The following is an 18,209-nucleotide window of genomic DNA, read 5'->3' on the forward strand; positions in this document are numbered from 1 at the left end:
CTACATGTATTGTGCTTCCTCACTCATAATTAAGAGAATTTCAGATTTCATGCATAAATAGTTATACTTCATGCTTCAACACTTGTCTGTAAGAGTTTTGATCTGAATGCATATTAATGTAGTGTATGTATATATATATATATATATATAGAGAGAGAGAGAGAGAGAGAGAGAGAGGGGGGGGAGGGAGAGATGGGTTCCGGTGAGAAGATAAATTATAGTGAGAAGCGTAAGAAACGATCTTCATCTTTGGACAAGTCCTAATTGAATGCAAACACCCGATGAATTCCCTTCTAAAATGCAATTAAAGGGTACAACCGTTACAACCTAATCTTGACTCTCCATTCTCTTGATCAACGGTTGAGAATAATCTGATTGTTAATGGATTTAAAAAATTAGAGAAAGGGTAGTTTTGAAATATATTTTTAATTATTTTGACTTTAATTTTATATTTAAATTTTAAATTTGAAATCCGTGTTTATCTCCATATTTAGTCGCATACAGCAGCAAAAGATTCTTAGTCACGTAAAACAGCTAAGATTTTTCTGATTGTTAATTAATTCAAAGTTAGGATTCTTAGTAGCATACAACAGCAAAGCAAACCAAGGAAGTGAAAGGGAGTTCAATTGGGGCTGTTAATAGAGTTCAAAACAGCAGCAAAGTATTAACAGCAACAACGAGAAAGGATACATGAGCAGCAAAACATCAAACCATGTAGGAGGTTTTTCAATTTCTTTCTTGTTTTGGAAGTGCATAACACCCCATTCACATTTTTGCATATAACCCACGTATTTTATATAACATGAAATTCAAATATTTACACACTGGTCCCAAATGTATAATTTATTACATTACAAAAGTAGTTATCAAATTTTTTCATAAATATCCCGTACAAGACTTGTAACCTAACAAGTTCTCAAAAATCAAATAGCATAACATCTTCCAAAATCCACATATGTAAGCAATCATAAATTTCTTCATAATTTCCCCTATCCTCCGATTGTGTCTGGCCTGTAATGCATATTTTAAAACACAAAATGAGAATTAGACCATAAGGCCTAGTGTGAAAACCCCTTTTGATTGTTATTACATAATGAAAATGAAAATAACTGAAACAGTTTTTATAAAGCTCATATTTGTATAAATAACAAATTAACAGTGTTTCATCCAAAACAAACATCTTTTTGTCACATCAAACCCATAAAKTATCAAACTTATCGCATTAAACATAAAGATACCAACATGTCGCATCTCATGGATGTGATCACACCTTTTGTCGCATTATACTTGCATTACATCAACTTGTCGCATCATTCAGATGTGATAACCCAATCTTGTCGCATCATACTATTATGATGACTCCCATTTGTCACATCCAATAGATGTGATAAACTCCACTTATCGCACCACAGATGCGATAAACTCAGTCCTCGCATCTCAAGGATGCAATAACACCAACTTATCTAGATCTTACTCATCGCAACATTTAGATATGATATCGGTTTTCACATGATCAAAAATACCATTTTTACATACATAAGGTTTTGTCACCCTTATCCCAGTATACGTCTCTCCTGATTATACCACATTTATCCCAAAGTACGTGTCTCCTTATTATGCCACTGGATTATGTCACTAAAAGACACATCTCTGGATTATGTCACCCTTATTCCTAACGGTTGATAATAACATATCCAAACATAAAAAAGATATGCTAAAAATAAGATATAAAATCTTCTAGAACACATATATAAAATCATACGATTTCTTCACCAAAACATATCAAATGATGTTTTTAAAAATAAAACTCACCTTGAAATTTCAAGATATGATGTTTTTCTTCAAACCAGAGGAATAAAGTATACACACCAACTTTCTTTTCAAAACCCAAGAAGTAAACAAATATCACACACATATAACCAATTTTATATAAGATTTTAAAATTTTAAAACCAATTTTGAAAACACACCCCTCAACTTTCTACTATTACTCAAAAACAACTCCAACTTTATAACCGATAAAACCCAGTTATCACACATAACACAAGGGTATGAATTGTTTTTTAGTTGTTTCAGTTTTTGAGGTGTTGATTCTTTTGGTTTTGAGAGGTAAGTTATTGCTGAATCATTTTTCATATCATATATGAAAAAGTGATGAATTTTTTTCATATATGCATCATTTTTTATATAAAGTTTTCATATATGGATCACTTTTGTATATAGCTTCATATAGAAAAAAAAAGATGATTTTTTTTTAAATGGTTATAAAATGGTTTATTTATTAAGTAATAAATAATTTGAAAATTTGGAATTATTCTTAAAAATACAAAGTCAGTTACATGTGGTAATAAATATAATATTTAAGAAATTAATATTTTTTAAGAAAAATCTGATTTATTCCTAAAAATATAAATTTCATAAAAAGACCCAAATACCTTGGTTGTAACCGTTGTACCCTTCAAGTTAGTTGCTTTTGGAATCATATGAAACCAACCTATTTTCATAAAACCTATAAGACCACATTTTTACACTGAAACTTCACACTAGAACACTGAAAATAACCTTCACAATGTTTTGCTATGAATGTAAGGATTTTTTTTTTACTTTCATTATGTTTTACTGTGAAGTTTCAAGTGTAAAAATGTAACCTCACCATTTCGTTGGTCTCTCATAAACCCCTCATAAACCCATTACATTTGATGAAGCGATTTGGCAAAGTCATAATACTAACGCTCTTATTCATTCAATGATTGAGATATGTAAGAGAAATAACTCAGGTATCCAGTTTTTCTTAAACAAAATCGAAGATAACATGCAAGTATGAAACTTTGCAATTTTATCCCTCCTAATCCCATATTTCACGATCAAACACACAAAAAAAACGTAAATCTAACTGTTCCCAATCTAACTTGTACTAAATGTAGGGCAACTTTTTTTGTTATACCTAATGACATCCCATGTAACAAACATGGTTAACAAGTAAACCAAACCAAACCAAACCAAACCAAACCAAACACGGTTAACAAGTAAACAAAACCAACCCAGTAAGAAACACGGGTAACAAGTAAACCAAACCAGCCCAGTAAGAAACATATAACAAGTAACCAAACCAGCCCAATACATCTCACCTCCTTCAGGGTTTTAAGGGTATCACAACAACCATCCATGTACCATGCCAGAAAAGTTGCAGCTAAAGATTGATCATTATGGATGGTAGATTTCACCCCCATCATCAAAAAAAGCCTTTGTCAGAAGTAGAAAACCAACATACCTCCTCTACCTTTGGAATGACTTGGAATAATCACACATTTGGATCAACAAACAACACAACCATCTTCTTCTTCAGTCTTAACGGCCTTCAAGCCTCCTCTTCTTTACTTTCTTATAGAAGCTAGCAAGGGTCTCTCCATCTTCCGCTTCTTCGTCTACTAGTATCTCACTTCCTTCTTTTCTAACCACACTGCTTCTTTTATCGCCATCTACATTTGCCCGTTTTCTACTTCTCTTATATGTTTTTTCAACTTTCCCACTCGTGCTCTCAATCATTTCTCGACAAGAACAAGGTTCATTCGCAAGAACCTCAAGTAAACATGGATCATAGGAGACATCATCAACTTCAGATTCTGCCAACTCGCATCCTTCATTTGCTCTTCTCATGGTATTCTCCTTTGAAATAGCATCAGCTTCCAAAATTTCTCCATCTTCTTTCTTGCCTCTGCAAATTGAGGTCAACCCAATCCATCAAAATCAATTATCATAATAATCAACTAAACCAAAACCAGTATATCCCACTTGGAGGTGGGATCCGGATGTATGTCATAATAAACAAAGTGAAGGTACTTATAACACTTGGCATCAGAACAACCATCGTACTTTGAAAAATCCCAAAAAGAAACATTTCATTTGCAAGAACAATGCTATTTTGTAAAGTTAAAATCCAAGTACGATAGTTTACAATTCACAAGTACAGGTTTTTGGATCTTTCCAAGTACTATGGCGTTTTAATACAGTATGATGGGTACAAAGATCGTTCACTTTTTAATAATCACAAGGACACATTTTCTTTAGTGAGATATTAAGTTGTAAGTTTTATAGCAAGCTAATAGCCAAAATTTATGGAATCTCATGCTTCTATTTTCTTCGGAGGAGACACATGATTATGTTACGTCGGTTGACTTTACTAAGACGCAAGTTTCAACATATACACACTTTGCAACAGAAAAAGTGAAACCATACCTTCGTTTCCGCTTCTGCTTTCCAGCGACTTCACCTTTCATTTCAGCATTGTCCCCAACAGATGCTCTGTTTCCTTCACCATTGTGTAGTTCTGTGCCCCTCACCAAGATGCTTGACTTGTTCTTCAATGATGTCGGCTTGTTCTTCCATCTTCCATTGTCTGTGACGTCAGCATTATCCTCTACATCCGTTAATCTCAGTACTTTTTCAGTATGAGTAACCTTTCTAGCCCTCCTGGATCTAACTACAACAACAGTTCTGCAGATTGACATACAAAAATTCATAATCAGCAATAACTTTCATAACACACTTACGACAGTGAAAAATACTAAGGATGTTCAATGAAATTAAAATTATGAAATGTAAGGGTACCAACCCACATGTTTGGCTCAGTCAAATGCTTGTCCATCATGACAAAGTAGAGCACAAGTTTTTGAAACTAACTTCTATAATTTGTTTGGTTGAATGGAATGAAATGAGAAATAAATGGAAATAGAAAGGAAATGAAATGAGAGTCATCAAAGCAATAGTTGTATTCTTTTTCTTGCAAATGCGATATTTTGTTTTCCTTCTACTAGCCATATAACACTTTTCATAAAAGCTTTCTAACCAATATGCAAATATAGGTGGACAATCTTGCCTCTACATGACAATTTCAGTGAAACTAGTCATATTTTGATTTAAACAAAAATTAAAATAAAATAAACAAAAAGAACTTGTGAATCCCTAACAGGGTATCGATTGAAATAGATTCTCTCGTCATTTTTTTAAAACTGCAAAATACAGTTTAATTGAGTCTTGAAATTTTTACAGGATAGAGAGATTGATGTTCTTATTATAAGGTCTCTCCCCAATGGGATGGAGAACATACTATTTGAAGACTAGTTATGATTGATTTTATTCCACTACTAAGTAGCAACCAAATCTTCTGAACCAAAAACAACATAATAAAGGGCTTATGCTGATGAGATAGGGGGTGAATAAGTGATTTATCTTACAAGTTTACCCAAAAAAGGGAAACATTGCAAGTGATATGACACATCTGAAGTTGGAAATTTTTGCAGTTTTCATAGAACAAGAAGTATTGCATTTTGGAGATAGAAAAGAGCATACCCAGATGAAGTATCATGCACATGGTGCTCTGGTGGCAACCTGTTCAGAGTAAAGTAACAAGTTAATAATGTTAAAAGAAAATCAAAAACAACCCAAAAAAATCTTTTAGAAGGCAGACCTTTGTCTTTTATTCTTTGTGCTTAAACGAGCTTCATTGACCTTGGGAGCTGACTTAATCAGCAGAGGTGGTGGGATAAAATCACTGGCAGTGAGAGCAGGACGCTCCTCCTCCCGATCGACAAAGTTAGATATTAAAGCAGCCTTTTTCATCTTTCTGGCTGCTTGTAGCATAGGAACTTCATGCGGAAGCAGGACCTTCCATCTCCTGTTCATACAAAAAAAACTGTTCTAGAACAAGCTAGCATACTCTAACACCAAATAAACAAGAAGATAAAGATGAAAGAAATAGAAGTCCTAAATCCCAAAATATGAAAGGGATAAGAAGATCGTCAAATAAAGGTTACAGCACCTTCGACATTGGCTGTCGGTGCGTGGGGGAATACATGCAGCTATCTTAGACCAGCTATATCCATGTTCAGCAATTGCTTCTTTCAACTTCAAATCCTCTTCTTCGGTCCACTCATTCATATTAAGTGACGGATCTAAGCAGTTAACCCATCTGTCACCGAAACAAAATTTTGTTTATTAAAAATGAACCAAACATGAGAAACTATGTGTGGGTGTATGTCTAACAATACCTTTCTCGGCATTGTACTTGCGTCCTTCCAGGCACAAATCTAGCTATCTTATACCAATTTTTGGCCCCAAATAGCCTAACAGCTATTTTGAGACGTTTGTCCTCATCGGGAGCCCATTTCCCAACTCTTTCCCTGAGTGGGTTCAAGGACTTCTTCCACCTGAACACAGTAACAGCAAATGTAACAAGCATCCAAGTGAGTATCTTTAGTATAAAACAGGAATAAACATAGAAGTTGCAAATTTTCATGTTTATTAAAATGAGCAAAAAGACTGGAAAAGGCTAAGTTCTTAGCAACGTTTCATCAAAGACAGGTTGAGACCCATATTTACATTTTAACAATGAATAGCAAAGACAAGCAACACATAAAGTACCACCCAGCAACTAGAGCAAATGCTGGACTAACACACATTGTCACCAAGTAATTTTGACCACTTAGATCAGTATAGAAATTCTTAATGAACTAAACTATCAATGGAGCTACCAACAAAAACTCTAATGACGCCTCTGTCTGGTTCCTATTACACCAACCACCAAGTGCTTAGCTTGAATAGCACCTGCCCATCTAAAAAAACCAAACAAACCCAGTATATCCCACCTGAAGTGGGATCTTGGGAGGGTGGGATGTAAACAGGCCTGACCTCTACTCAAGGAGTAGACAGCACTCTCCATGAAGACCCTCGGCTGCAAAGTGTGTGAAAACAAAATGCTCAATTTTATTTTGAAAAAACATAAAAACTTGAAAATGGAGAGGCAATGCTAAAACGTGAAAATGTATTTGGAGTAAGCAACAACAAACAGACAAACAAGCAGACAACAAACAGAAACAAACCAAACATACCAGCAGAACAAAAGCAGTTACAAGAAAAGAAAAACAATGCAGTAAAAACTTACACCCACTTAATCTAACTTAAGGCTCATTGGCTCACAAGCTCTACCCCTTCATCTAAAGGGCTGTTTACTAAACATTTACCGGGTAACCACTTACTGATGTCACTTACCTTACCGATTGAGCATGGCAAAGACTGAGAATCTTACCCGGTAAGAGGCATAGCAAGGACTGAGAGTCTTACCCGGTAAGTGAGGAAAAAGACTCTTGGTGTGCGTCTGGTTTGATGGAATGATTTTGAGAGATTTGGATTTCATGGAAGGATTTGGAATTGGATTTGTAAGGATTTGGAATGGAAATGAATTCCATTATTTATAGATAATTTATAAAACAAGTTATAGATAATTATAAAAAATAATCAAATTACCTTTTTATTAATTGATTATTACAAAACAAATGTTTTTAACATACTTTAGAACATCATTACATACATATCCTACGCCTCCGTGGTATTTCAATTAAATCCCAGGATTTCAAATCCAGAAAATCCTTCAAAGCAAACATGGGTATGGAATGGAATTCAATTCCATATCCCTCCAAATCCAATCAACTCTGACAAACCAAACAAGACCTTACCAGATAAGAGCTTACCGGGTTTAAGACGCTTACCAACAATCCATTTTGATGGCCAAGAATGTTACACAATAAGGTAATTAAGGGTGAGGTCTCTTACAGTAAGGCTTACCCGCTAAGCATTTGATAAACGGCCCTGAACTCTCTAGATCCTTCCTCCCATCTAGGCTATTTAGAAATTTTCACCCCTAGTTTGCTCACCCTTATCTTGCTTCTCCAAGTACTCCTATTGTACCAACACCAAGCTAATACTTTGCCATATATGCAAGCTTAGAGTTCAAACTTATAAAGTAGGGATTCTCCATTAACTTCCCAAAATAATTGTACAAAAACTCCACTGCCAAAAGTCTCTTGTTAAAACAAATGCCTAAGAAATCAATCACAGCAAATAACCCATTTCCTCTAAGGCTATAACGGCTAACGATTATGTTTGATACATGATCAGTTTATAATTTATACAGATTAGATTGTATATCAAATGACAGCTATGTTGGGTTTATGTGTTCTGTATGATCCAAAAAGAAACAACTATCATCTCCTTTTCAGCAATGTTATTAATATTTGTGGAGCATTTAGAGACCAACAGATATGAAACACTAGTAGCATAGTTATAATAGTGTGCAGTTCATAACTAACCTATTCGAGCACTGGGTACCAGTCCGTCCTTCCAGTGTAGAAGCAACAAGCTGCCAGTTAGTTTCCCCATACTCTGATACAGCAATACGAAGTTCCTCATCTTCAGGAGTCGTCCATTCATTTTTTATTATAGATGCATTAAGACTCCTCTGAAAACGCGACAAGCATTGAAAAGGCGTCCTATTTGTTCCCAGTAGCCCAGCAATGTCAATCCAGTTACTAAATCCCTCGTTCTGAACAACATATAAAAGCTTCTTATCTTCTTGTACAGTCCAAGACTGACGATTAATTAAGGGGTCCTCACAGTTCATCCATCTGAATCAATTAACAAATTATATTAGATAGGAGTTTGCTTCCAGATGCAACTCAGAGGCAAGAGAGACCCTGCTATGCCTAGTGCTTCACTTTAGAAGCAGAGCACATGGTACAGGCTCACATCTATTTTTGCTTTATCCAAAAAACTTGATATGAACTTTTTTGAAGGATCCAAGTACAAGTTTTATATATATAAAAATAATATGAGCAAAAAAAATTGGTTACCTCGATTCACATTCAGGACCAGACCGTCCTTGGACATACATGGAAGAAAGGTGTTCCCAATTAACCCTGGGAACGAATAGCCTGATTTCCTCGGGAGATATTTCATGATCTCCAATTTTCGCGATCATGCTATCCAAATAACGAGAATCTACATCTCCAGCACTGTCAAGTGTATATTATTAGGAACACAAATAAAAAGATCCAAGTAGAGAAATAAAATAAATGCACTATGGAAACTTTCTTCTCAATTTCATTCAAGCTGGAATAAACCAAAGAATATGATGATTCTTAAAGTGAGAAATTCATAACACCACAAGCCATCTTTTTAAGCCATTGTTTCCAGAAAAGGATGCTTATTCATCCCTCTTTCTGTTACAGCTTGAAAAGTCTCTAATATTACCTAACCTGGGGTATGCACTGGGTCATGGTGTGTATAGTTAGTGGTATGTGACTCATGACAGTAGCTCACTTGGTATATTATTTTGATGCACTGTGCATAAAAGGTAAAACATTCAGTAGGATGTGCTCAGTGATTAGATTTGTATACATAGGTTTAAAGAGAAGTAGATACAATATGTATGGAGGAATAAATGACAATTAGTCTATTTAATCTTTAGAAGTTGTTTTGAATACAAATTATACAGGGCACTCTGTGTGATAAGTGAAATAACTTACTGTTCAACGTTTACATTTGAACATGTATTTTTTAAGGTATTACCAAATATCAAGTACCAGTAACTAAATATGTATGGTATCATATATAATTAGTGAGTCTTCAAATATCGCTTCGTTTACAGATACTTGATTACCATTCAACTCATAAGAACAATTGACATATCCTCTATTACTAGATAATAAAGGTTAATGAGATCTTTGTTATTTAAAAAAAGAAAAATTAGGTTTTGAATCTACCGGCCTATAGTTCCAGTGAATATCTTTCAAAAAAAAGCTGACAGCCTGTTTATTTATTTTTATATTTTGACAAAATAGAAAAAAATGATTAGACTTCCATAGTATTTTCACTAGCATGCTTGAAGAAAAATGTTAAAAAAATTACATGCTTAACTTATCATAACATTATCAATTACATCCTTCTCGTCCAATTAACATGAAATTCATATATCTAAATACTCGATAAGATGGTCTATGTTTGAGTTCACAGACAATGACTTCCTTCCAATATGAGTGAAATCTCAAAGCATTTCCATTTTCATTCAAACCGCTGTTCTTCATTTTACAATATATTATATACTGCAAGGAAACAAATCTAATCAATTAATAAAGAAGAGGGAAAATGGTGCTATTGTTAATGAGAGAAGATAATTCAGTCATTTTATATACACTATTAGTTGCACTTCATGTTCCAAATGATTATTTCTTAATTATACATGTCTATATTCTTAGCTATAGCATGTTCATGATCTTTAAATTAAACTGGCAAGCGCAATTTTATGGTGCCGGGTACTAGAATTCTCAATCCACCCAGTCCACACAATGTGGATAAAGCAGCAAAAAAATACATCAAGTACAACAAGGACAAGAGTTGCAACCTTGAATTAGTTTTTACAAACTCACATTATGATAATATACCTGAAAAGATTGTGCATTAATGTCTCCTGGAATTGCTGTTTGATTCCCTTCATCAGGTTCTCCTTATCCTCTTTTAACCAAGGTTCCCTATTCAACGAGAATGGATATTTTGAAATTACATCTCTATAAATTGCAACATGGGAATTCTCAGCAGGACCTTGATAAATTGCATGCGTGTTTTTATCCTTACCCTGCAAGTCCGAAAGTGTAGAGATTAAAACGCATCATACAAGGGGTTGTTACAAACAAAGATATAAGCCAACATCAATCCTCAAGCAAACTGTAGATGTAAAAAGCTTGATTGACTGTCAAAACAAATGACACTGAAATTATACAGTAAAAGGAAACAAAGAGAAGAGAATGAAAATGAGACAGACAAACACAATTTGTAAGGTTTTTTTACTCTGTTACGGACTGGGAGAGGGTATTGTTACAGCTGTGTGTATTTTGGTAAAACATAGATAGGGAGACAGTTGGAAAAGTTGGGAGAGAACCAGCCTCTGGAAACTGGCCGGCTAATGAATCATTAGTTTCCTTGTACGTTATTTGTTAATTTTGTGTCACAATACAAAACGATGTGCATCAAGTGGTATCATTGCACGATGGCGTGCATCAAGTGGTATTAGAGTAAGAGATTCTACCGTCAAGAAAATGGCAGAAGATCTCTCACACCGATGCTATTGGCAGTTAATTCTAAAAAGAATCTGCAAAGCGTGAAGAAGAGGCTTCGAGCACAAAAAGAAAAGCAGAAAATTTTTGAAAAATCAAGAAGTCCTCCTGCAGTAATAACTGGCAAGTTATGGTTGGTAATCGGAAGAACGAGGGTAAGCATAAGGAAGAAATTCATGAAATAGACAAACGAAAAAGAAAAACAAAACTTGAAGAAACAAATCAAAAATACTCTTGCCAAAATAAATTCAGGTTCATAAAGAAGTTAGTGGAGCTCTTCAAAAATGAAAGGTTAAAGAAAATTCATCACGACACCAGTTCCACATGGATATTACGTTGGGACGTTGGAAAGCTTGTGGGATTCTTGAGAAAAAACGAAAGATTAAAGGTGCCACATGGGTATTATGTCGGGATATTGGAAAGCTTACAAGGGTGCAGGGCAAGGCCTCGTTAGGTGACACTCCTTGCGAACCTCCACCACCGCCGTTGCCACCACCACCATGGTTAGACCTTCATTGCTCTTCCTCAACATGGGGTTCCATCATAACCAATTGTAAGGACGAACAAGAAAAATTCAAGGATAAAGAGAGTTGAAGGCAATCGAATGAGTCAAAGGAAATTCACCAGTCTTCACAAGTCCTCTTCTCGCCACCAAGTTCTTTTCTAAGCCAACTGTAAAATGGGGATGCAGAGGGTTAAGGGTCAACGTTCAAGATTTTGTGTCACTCAAACAATGATCGAAACTGTTATCCCATTAAAGGGAACTCCAAAAAAAGGGTGAATAAATTGACGAAAGTGAGCGGGAAACCCCCACGAGGCAACGAAGAGAGGAAAAAAATTAGGGAAAAGAAACGTTAGGATTGAAGGAAAAAAACGAAGGAAACAAACCGGTGTCGATGGTTTCCAACGACAAGGATTCCAATAAAGGCAAGGATAGTGATGGAAAACAGGAAATCAAAAAATAGAATTTCAGAGACAATAATACAGATCAGGTTCCAAGGTTTCAAATCCAAAATAGAAGATTCACCCAAAAAGAGATTCATTGAACAAAGACAAAATTATGAAAACTCAAGATCATTCAATATTTCAATGATAACACAAGTTTTACCACACCACTTGCAAAGAAACAAAAACCTAATCTTGACTTAGGAACCAGAAAGCCATAAGACTAGGGGCTATTTGGTTGTTTTTTCATTAAGTCATGTATGGGTAAAGTTGGCTGTGCAAATAAAGTTAGTTGTATGAGTTAAATAAAATTGTTGTTTGTTTGTTGTGCTGAATAATTTGTCTGAATGATGAAAATGACTATCTTATCCTTCTAGTTATCTTTTCATCTCTAAACATCAAATTAGAATTCATTAAAGAACAAACCAAATTAGAAGATAGAATCTGAAACTGTTGGAGAATACAATCATCTTTGTGAAGATTGAATCTCAACAAAAAGAAATCCATCCCTTTAGAAGAACATATAAGAAAATCCATCCCTTTAGAAGATTGAACCAGAGAATATTAGTATATTAGTTGTCTCTTCAAGAACACCATCGTCTTAAAGAATATATCAAAAGATTTTATGTCAACAAACAATAAACAACCCAAATGAAGAAACCTCTTTTTAATCCGTTATAAACCTACAACTTGAAATCTAAATTCAGAAGATTTGAAAGATTCAAGTCTAAACCTAAACAAAAAGATAGATTACTTCCGATTTTTCAGAAAATACAAAACCCATCACTTCCAATTTTCAGAAAGCCCCTTTCGATTCACCTCTCAAAACCCATCACTTTCGATTCATCACTTTTGATTTTCCAGAAACCCTCATGGCAGAGACTAAGAGGAGGACGGGAGTATCGACGGAGATGACAAAGCAAAGCAAATGGTCTGTCGCTTTTGCAAATCGATCTGGACATAGAAATGGCAAAGCAAAGGGTATGTTGATGCGAGAAGAAGAGCTAAGGAGCACCTGCATCTCCTTGTAATTTCTACCTGGTCTTCGTTTTTCAGATCTGGGTATTTGAGAGAGAGAGATTCGAGAGAGCTGCAATGTACCTTGACTTTCACAAGGGTATGGGTGGGAAATGTTGTGTCTGTGTGCGTAAGGGTAACCCCAAAAGGCTGATTCCTAAATCATTAAGCTGCTTCCAAACACTCCAAAATGGCTGACCGAATAAGCTAAAGGGCTCATTAAGTTACTTCCAATTTCCAAACAGGCCCTAAGTTACCTCACAAATTAACAAATAAGTAAATAGTCCTAAGCCAGCAATAATACTAATAAAAAATTTAATGATAGCAACTAATGCCCAATTAAATGTGATTCAATTAAAGAATACCAACCTAGTAGCACATTACCAAATTATAATAGACAAACCAATAACCTCATTAACTTATCTTCCATCAATAAAATTGTCCAGAACATGTTTACATTAGCCTCACTGTCTTCCTATCTGAGCCACACACCCTATGATGCTAATTGTGGCGCAATAGCGGATCTCGGTCATAAGCAAAATAGCGGTGGGAATTGCGGTTTCGATAATGGCGGCGCAATTTACCGCTATTTCACCAATATCTTGAGGTAATAGAGGTCCACAATACCAATATTCTCAGTTGGGCCTCTTCTGAATCTAAAGCTTAAATTTTTGTCTTTTTTTTGGGCTTTTTTTTTATTTGGGCCCTTGTTTTATTTTAATCCATTAACAGTCAACGAATATCATCCAGCATTCTGTTTAGAAATTTTTAGAATCTTGGTTCTCAATTTTTTTCTATCATCGTCGACAGTCAACTCTCCTCGACAGTGTTCGAGTTTTCTATCATTGTTTATGAACACTTTTCCTAATTTGTTTTGTGAAACTTGTTTAAGTTGATGTTTTGATGTTGAAACTATATTTTTAATTAATGCAGATAATTATGTTCGTATATGCATACATATTTATTATATATATAATTCTAAGAAATATTACATGAACCACTATACCACAGCTATACCACCGCGATAACCGCTATTTCAAGTATCACTCCTGACCGTTATTTTGTATTTTGACCGTTGTAACAGCATAGCACACACCTATGTCCACTATTGTTCCTCATTCTAGTAGGATGAATCCACTTAAGCTAATAGCGTGATTTACCTACAATATCATCTGAATTATATCATATGTCACACAATGGTTTCGGTTGAGTAACTATGAGGATGGATAGATACCTCTTGACATTATAACAGATCACTCTCAAGCACCATGATTGAGACCAATACAGTTTGTATCTCGATCAACAAGCTGACATTATTTGCTTGCATGCACCAGATTCCTACTATGTCTTTCCATCCCCCACAATCTGTGCATGTAATCATGAATAGAATGGATGAACCCTCTTCACTGTGACTTTATCTCCATTTAGAATCATAAACTCAAGTCTCAGTACCCTATCATTGTGTAGAATTATATTTATGTACTTCAGTCCATAACTAATCCTGTTTGTTGTCTGCATGGTCATTTCAAATTTGTATCATCTTTATTGTCAACTAGTCATTACAAATATTATAAAAAAACTTGCCCTATCGGCATTGCATGTGTTTGGTATTCATAGCCTGGTTTATTCTCTAAAACTATTGTAGCGTATAAGGATCCCAAGTCTTAAAAAGTGTGCAGGCTTCGTATTAAATTGCATGTTCACATTTCCATGGCCTACCTAAGAAAAAAACTCATGAAACTCGCAACATATAGTGGACACAAGGCTCAAAAAAGTGATTAAATCAGTTGCATGATAATGTGTGTCCACGTCACACTCTCATAACTCCTTGATGTGGAATTAAGAAACAAATTGTAAATTATATATTCCAGGAATCTTCAGAGGCCTGGGTGCGGTTCAGTGCACCAAATATTAATGTTCCAAGTACATAGTGCTGCAATAAAGACAAAAGAAAAGATGCATCAGAGACAATGAGACCAACCTTAGCATTGGCTCGCTGCTTTGGAACTGAAATGAGCTGGATGCGTGCATCCTTTTTCTGAGACAATGCTCGGCCTGTTCTTTTTCTACAAGCCACCTGAAAGTCTTTTAGAATTTTAACACGCTCCCTCAATTTTTTATTTTCTTCCATCCTGGCTTCAATCTGAACTAATTTACTACGTATAAATTTCTGGCATGTCCTGTTCTTCTTGATGGCTTCAACAAATGCCTGTGCAGATCTTGGAAACCCACAATCTGTGACTGGAACAAGTTCAGAACCAGGCTCATGCCCTTCACTCACATTTTCATGGAGAATGTCAGGGGTAATGTTACTGGGAAAATCCAAATTCTGATCGGTGGCTCTTCCATCTACACAATCTGGAAATCCTTGTCCATTATTAATACTCTTTACAAAAAAATTAGTGGATGATTCCTTTTCCAAGTCTATGTTAGTTGCACCAACCTGCTCTGAACTCTGTAAAGAACTCTCCATGCTGTTGTTCATGCTATCTGTTTCAAAAAAATCAATAAACAACAAATTACGTTAGCTGTAAAACATAAACCACATACATTGGACTAGCATAGAGCAACCGTGTATTGTGAGCACAATAACCTAGGCAGAAAGGTCGTTGTAAAAGGATAATCATGATGTTCCATCCCATTAATCAAGCTTTTACAAGATTAGTTGAAGCATGCAATTTCTGACCCATCAAAGTAGAACAACACAAGTGAAATAAGGTCCCAGGTAGGAAGCCATGCGGTTGATCATTCACAAAATATATGCATCATAATAGATCGAGATAACATGCGACAAAATATTCAACGATAAAACCTTAATGTAAACAAACGATTCGAAAAAACACAGAAGAATGAAATCCAAAATTAAATCAAACATTACCATTGTACTGCGAGAACCGCCGTTGAATGGCACGGAGAGTTTCAAAATCGTCCCCATAATCATCATTCTCCTCCGATAAGCCCGAAGGTAGAATGGTATTTAATGGTCTCATAGAAACAGGCTGCTGTTCATTGCCAACGTCTGTGGTTGGAACAGAAAAACGTTGTTGAATCCGACGAAGCAACTCAATGTCTTCGTCCTCAGACGCATAAGTGGCATCATCATGATCGTCATCGGCAGTGGATGATTTGGGGAGATCGTCGACAGCATCGTCGACGCCTGTGACAGAGCAGGCCCTTCTAAGAGCTTCCATGTCTTCGGCAAATCCGGTATCGGAATCACTGCCGGAGGATTCTTCTTCATCGTGATATGACATTTTGAATGTTAATTGATCGAGCAATAGAACCTTGGCGATTTGGATACTTGGGGATTGTGAGTATATAGGATTTAGGGTTTATAAAGTGTGGAATGTGGACACTTCGACCGCCTTCCTGTGCTGTAGGGTTTCTGCAAGAATATTCGTAATCTGCAAGCAGATTTGGCACAAATTTAAACTATATTCGGTTTTAATAAAAATATATATTTTAAATTACAAGAGGAAGCGGAGGGGAGGGGCTGTTTGATGGGTTTCAAGAGGAAGAACGGCAGAGCACAGAAAACCGGGGTGCTACAATGGTGGTGGTCTTGGTCGGGACAGAGGGTAGGGTGGTTACCGGAGTGCTGGTCGTGATGTCCTGGAGGTGGTAGGAGGAGTGGTAGCCGGAGAGTGAGATTACGGTGTGCAGGGGGCCGGCTGGGGAATGGCTGTCGGCGGTGGTGGCTCGATGGCGTATGGAGACTGGAATGAAGGCCCTCGGCGGTGGTTGCAGCAGATTGGTGGTGGACAGCTATAAGCGGCTGCCGGAGAAGTTCACGATAGAGGAGGGGTTTCGCTAGTACGGCGATGAAGAGAAGGGGAGAGGGTGAGACAGACGGAAAAGAGGGTCATTCATCGCGAAAAAGAAAAAAAAAGGAAAATAAATAAATAATATATAAATATACTACCTTATAAAGCAAATTTGATAAAAGTCTTAAAAACAACCTTAAATGCATAAGGTATTTTTTCTTTATGCATAAAGTCTTAATTACAAGTCATTTATACATATGGTACAACTCAATAATGTTTTACCTTTTACAACTTATACTTTTTTTTTGTAAGGGTGTCCGGGCCAAAGCCCGACTAATCCTCGGCAAATTTGGAGGTTAAACATGGCCCCACTTAAATGTCGCCAACACTTCCCTCCCAGGACTCGAACTCGGGTTTATGACTATGTCATGCTCAAGCCTTTACCACTAGGCTGGAAGGTCTTTGACTTACAAATTATACTTATAAGTTTTATATTTCACATATTTAGTTTTGGTTCTCAATAGACATTGAAAACTTAAACCATCTATCCATTTCAAAATTTGACCCTGATTTTCATCTTACCATCAAAAACTCTCTTACCATTTTAATTGTAAACCTCAGATTTTTATAATTCACGATTGATTTTTCCCAATTACCTCCATTGCCCCAGCTACATTCTTCCTCGCCTCCGTTGTTCCTCACCGTCTCTCCTCCGGTCGCACTGACATCCTTACAACTTCCACACGTTTTTATACTTGTATAAAGGTCTTCATTTAGCTTTCCATTTTACTACTAGGGTTTGAGCTAGCTGCTTATTTTAAAGGTTAGCATTTCGGAGCTCCGGATCTACATTTACAATATTTGTATACATTAACAAACCCATTTGCTTTTAAGGGTTTATTTGATTCAATATATTTGAGATGAGTTGTGACTCTGGTCTAGTATCTTGCTCCACCGCTCCAGTCCTTGGCAAATGCTTGTATCTTGCTCCATCGCTCCAGTCAATCGGGGTGTGATTAAGGGTTTAAGAATAATTGTAGAACCTACTAACACCAACATTTTAGATAGATATATATTTGAATCTAAATTAGAGTAGGTTTTGTTACATCTTTAAGGAATTTGATATTTCAAAATTGAATAATCTTAATGAGCTTTTTACATCCCGCTGCATTGCGCGGGTAGACAACTAGTATATATAAAGTTGAAGACGATCAAAATGAGCGATGAAGGTAGTTTTAGGGACGAATACCAAATGGATTCGTAAATTATGGCGATGGAAATGAGGGAATTTTGATTTGCATAATTTTTTATTAAAGGAAAGGATTATATTATAAGGAATTTACTTTAAAATAATTGAAATGGACTTTCATCTATCATTTGGTTGGAATGAATTGGGACGGAATATGTTAAATGTTTTGGAATATATCAGGTTGGTTGTTAGAATGTAACTTCAAAATTAAAACAAATAAAAGATAAATAACCGAAATACCCCTTTTATAACAGTGTTGGTCGGCTGTGAATCTGTAATTTAGAACGGTGGT

The 18,209-nt window shown here is 35.8% G+C and overlaps 1 protein-coding gene across 1 annotated transcript; it reads right to left on the bottom strand.

Moving 5' to 3' along the window:
• Positions 1-3,044: 3,044 nt before the first annotated feature.
• Positions 3,045-16,670, bottom strand: LOC112525528. The gene is made up of 12 exons (XM_025135691.1): positions 16,496-16,670; positions 15,783-16,308; positions 14,886-15,394; positions 10,274-10,464; positions 8,684-8,845; positions 8,144-8,458; positions 6,047-6,205; positions 5,818-5,967; positions 5,467-5,673; positions 5,349-5,387; positions 4,236-4,493; positions 3,045-3,714 (listed from the first exon to the last, which is right to left on the bottom strand). Exons 2-12 carry the CDS (start codon positions 16,156-16,158, stop codon positions 3,348-3,350), a joined length of 2,733 nt encoding a protein of 910 aa, XP_024991459.1. The 5' UTR covers positions 16,159-16,308; positions 16,496-16,670; the 3' UTR covers positions 3,045-3,347.
• Positions 16,671-18,209: the final 1,539 nt, after the last annotated feature.

Source organism: Cynara cardunculus (assembly GCF_001531365.2).
Source record: "Cynara cardunculus var. scolymus isolate 2C chromosome LG 13, CcrdV1, whole genome shotgun sequence".
NCBI classification, from domain to species: Eukaryota; Viridiplantae; Streptophyta; class Magnoliopsida; order Asterales; family Asteraceae; genus Cynara; species Cynara cardunculus.

Excerpts from the sequence above, each read along its gene's own strand:
- LOC112525528 (XM_025135691.1), bottom strand. The coding sequence starts at position 16,158 with ATGTCATATCACGATGAAGAAGAATCCTCCGGCAGTGATTCCGATACC. Across the intron at positions 5,674-5,817 it reads ACCGACAGCCAATGTCGAAG|GAGATGGAAGGTCCTGCTTC; the intron begins GTGCTGTAACCT and ends TTGTATGAACAG. Across the intron at positions 3,715-4,235 it reads AAGCAGAAGCGGAAACGAAG|AGGCAAGAAAGAAGATGGAG; the intron begins GTATGGTTTCAC and ends CTCAATTTGCAG.